Below are 906 nucleotides of genomic sequence, written 5' to 3' on the forward strand. Positions count from 1 at the left end.
ACACGCCGTCACTGACAGGTGGTGATTTCTGCATGGTACCTGAGGTTCCCTGCTCAGCGCCCCAGCAGTGCACACGCCGTCACTGACAGGTGGTGCTAACTGGGGTGAAGTGCTCAGCTCGGAATCAGGAGGCCTTCTGCTTGGTAGCTGGGGACCCTTCGCTGAACCTCAGCTGCCCAAGCCCTGACTGTGTGGAACAGATGCAAATCTCAGCTTTGTGGGGCACAGATGCAGCTGACCCCCTCTCCCTGAGACTGACCCTCCTGACTCCTTGGTCTCACCGGACAAGTTCTCCTTCCTACGGTCAACGGGACCCAGCCATCCTCTGGCCCCAGGCACAGCCCAGGGAAGCACCTCACCTTCTCCCGCCCCGTCGTTCTCGTCCATCGAGCTGCACACTTTGGTGGATGCAAGTGAAGTGGAGGAGCCACCATGCTGTGAGCCCTGTCGAGGGACAAAAAGAGAAAGAAAACACCGGGTCAGCCAATGGTCACAGCACCCCAGCCGCTCAGGAGACAGCAGTGCCCACCAGGCAGGATCTGTCTTCACACGCAGGAAAGACCCCTCGTCTGCCCCCATGTAAGCAACAGTGTGTTGGCTGTGTCAGGCTTGTCTTGTCAGTCTCGATGCTCCACAGTTTGTCTTTGCTTTCAAAAATTACATCCTTTTGCTTACCCTTGAAATCTGGCCAGATTCAACAAACTAACCTTCCACACACCACTGGCCAAGTCCAGTCACCTCACCTCCATTTGCCAAAGGGCCTCAAATATGGCACCATCCTTCTGGTACCTACTCATTTTCCTCCTATTCTTACAAGAGGGGGAGAAAGGTCTTTTTCCCATTTAGTTTTATGGGATCAGCCTTACACATTCTTATGAGTCAGGTTAACAGATATAATCTCAACAT

The 906-nt window shown here is 53.8% G+C and overlaps 1 protein-coding gene across 3 annotated transcripts in view; it reads right to left on the bottom strand.

Moving 5' to 3' along the window:
• Nucleotides 1-906, bottom strand: part of DCLK1 (doublecortin-like kinase 1) — a 304,341-nt gene that overhangs the window by 65,153 nt on the left and 238,282 nt on the right. For all 3 annotated transcript variants that reach the window (XM_006879589.1, XM_006879588.1, XM_006879590.1), the window contains one exon: nucleotides 360-444. In XM_006879589.1, coding sequence (XP_006879651.1) covers nucleotides 360-444 — 85 coding nt within the window. The remainder of the gene's footprint in view (nucleotides 1-359; nucleotides 445-906) is intronic.

Source organism: Elephantulus edwardii, unplaced genomic scaffold, assembly GCF_000299155.1.
Source record: "Elephantulus edwardii isolate Elephantulus edwardi_28Jun2011 unplaced genomic scaffold, EleEdw1.0 scaffold00004, whole genome shotgun sequence".
NCBI lineage: Eukaryota > Metazoa > Chordata > Mammalia > Macroscelidea > Macroscelididae > Elephantulus > Elephantulus edwardii.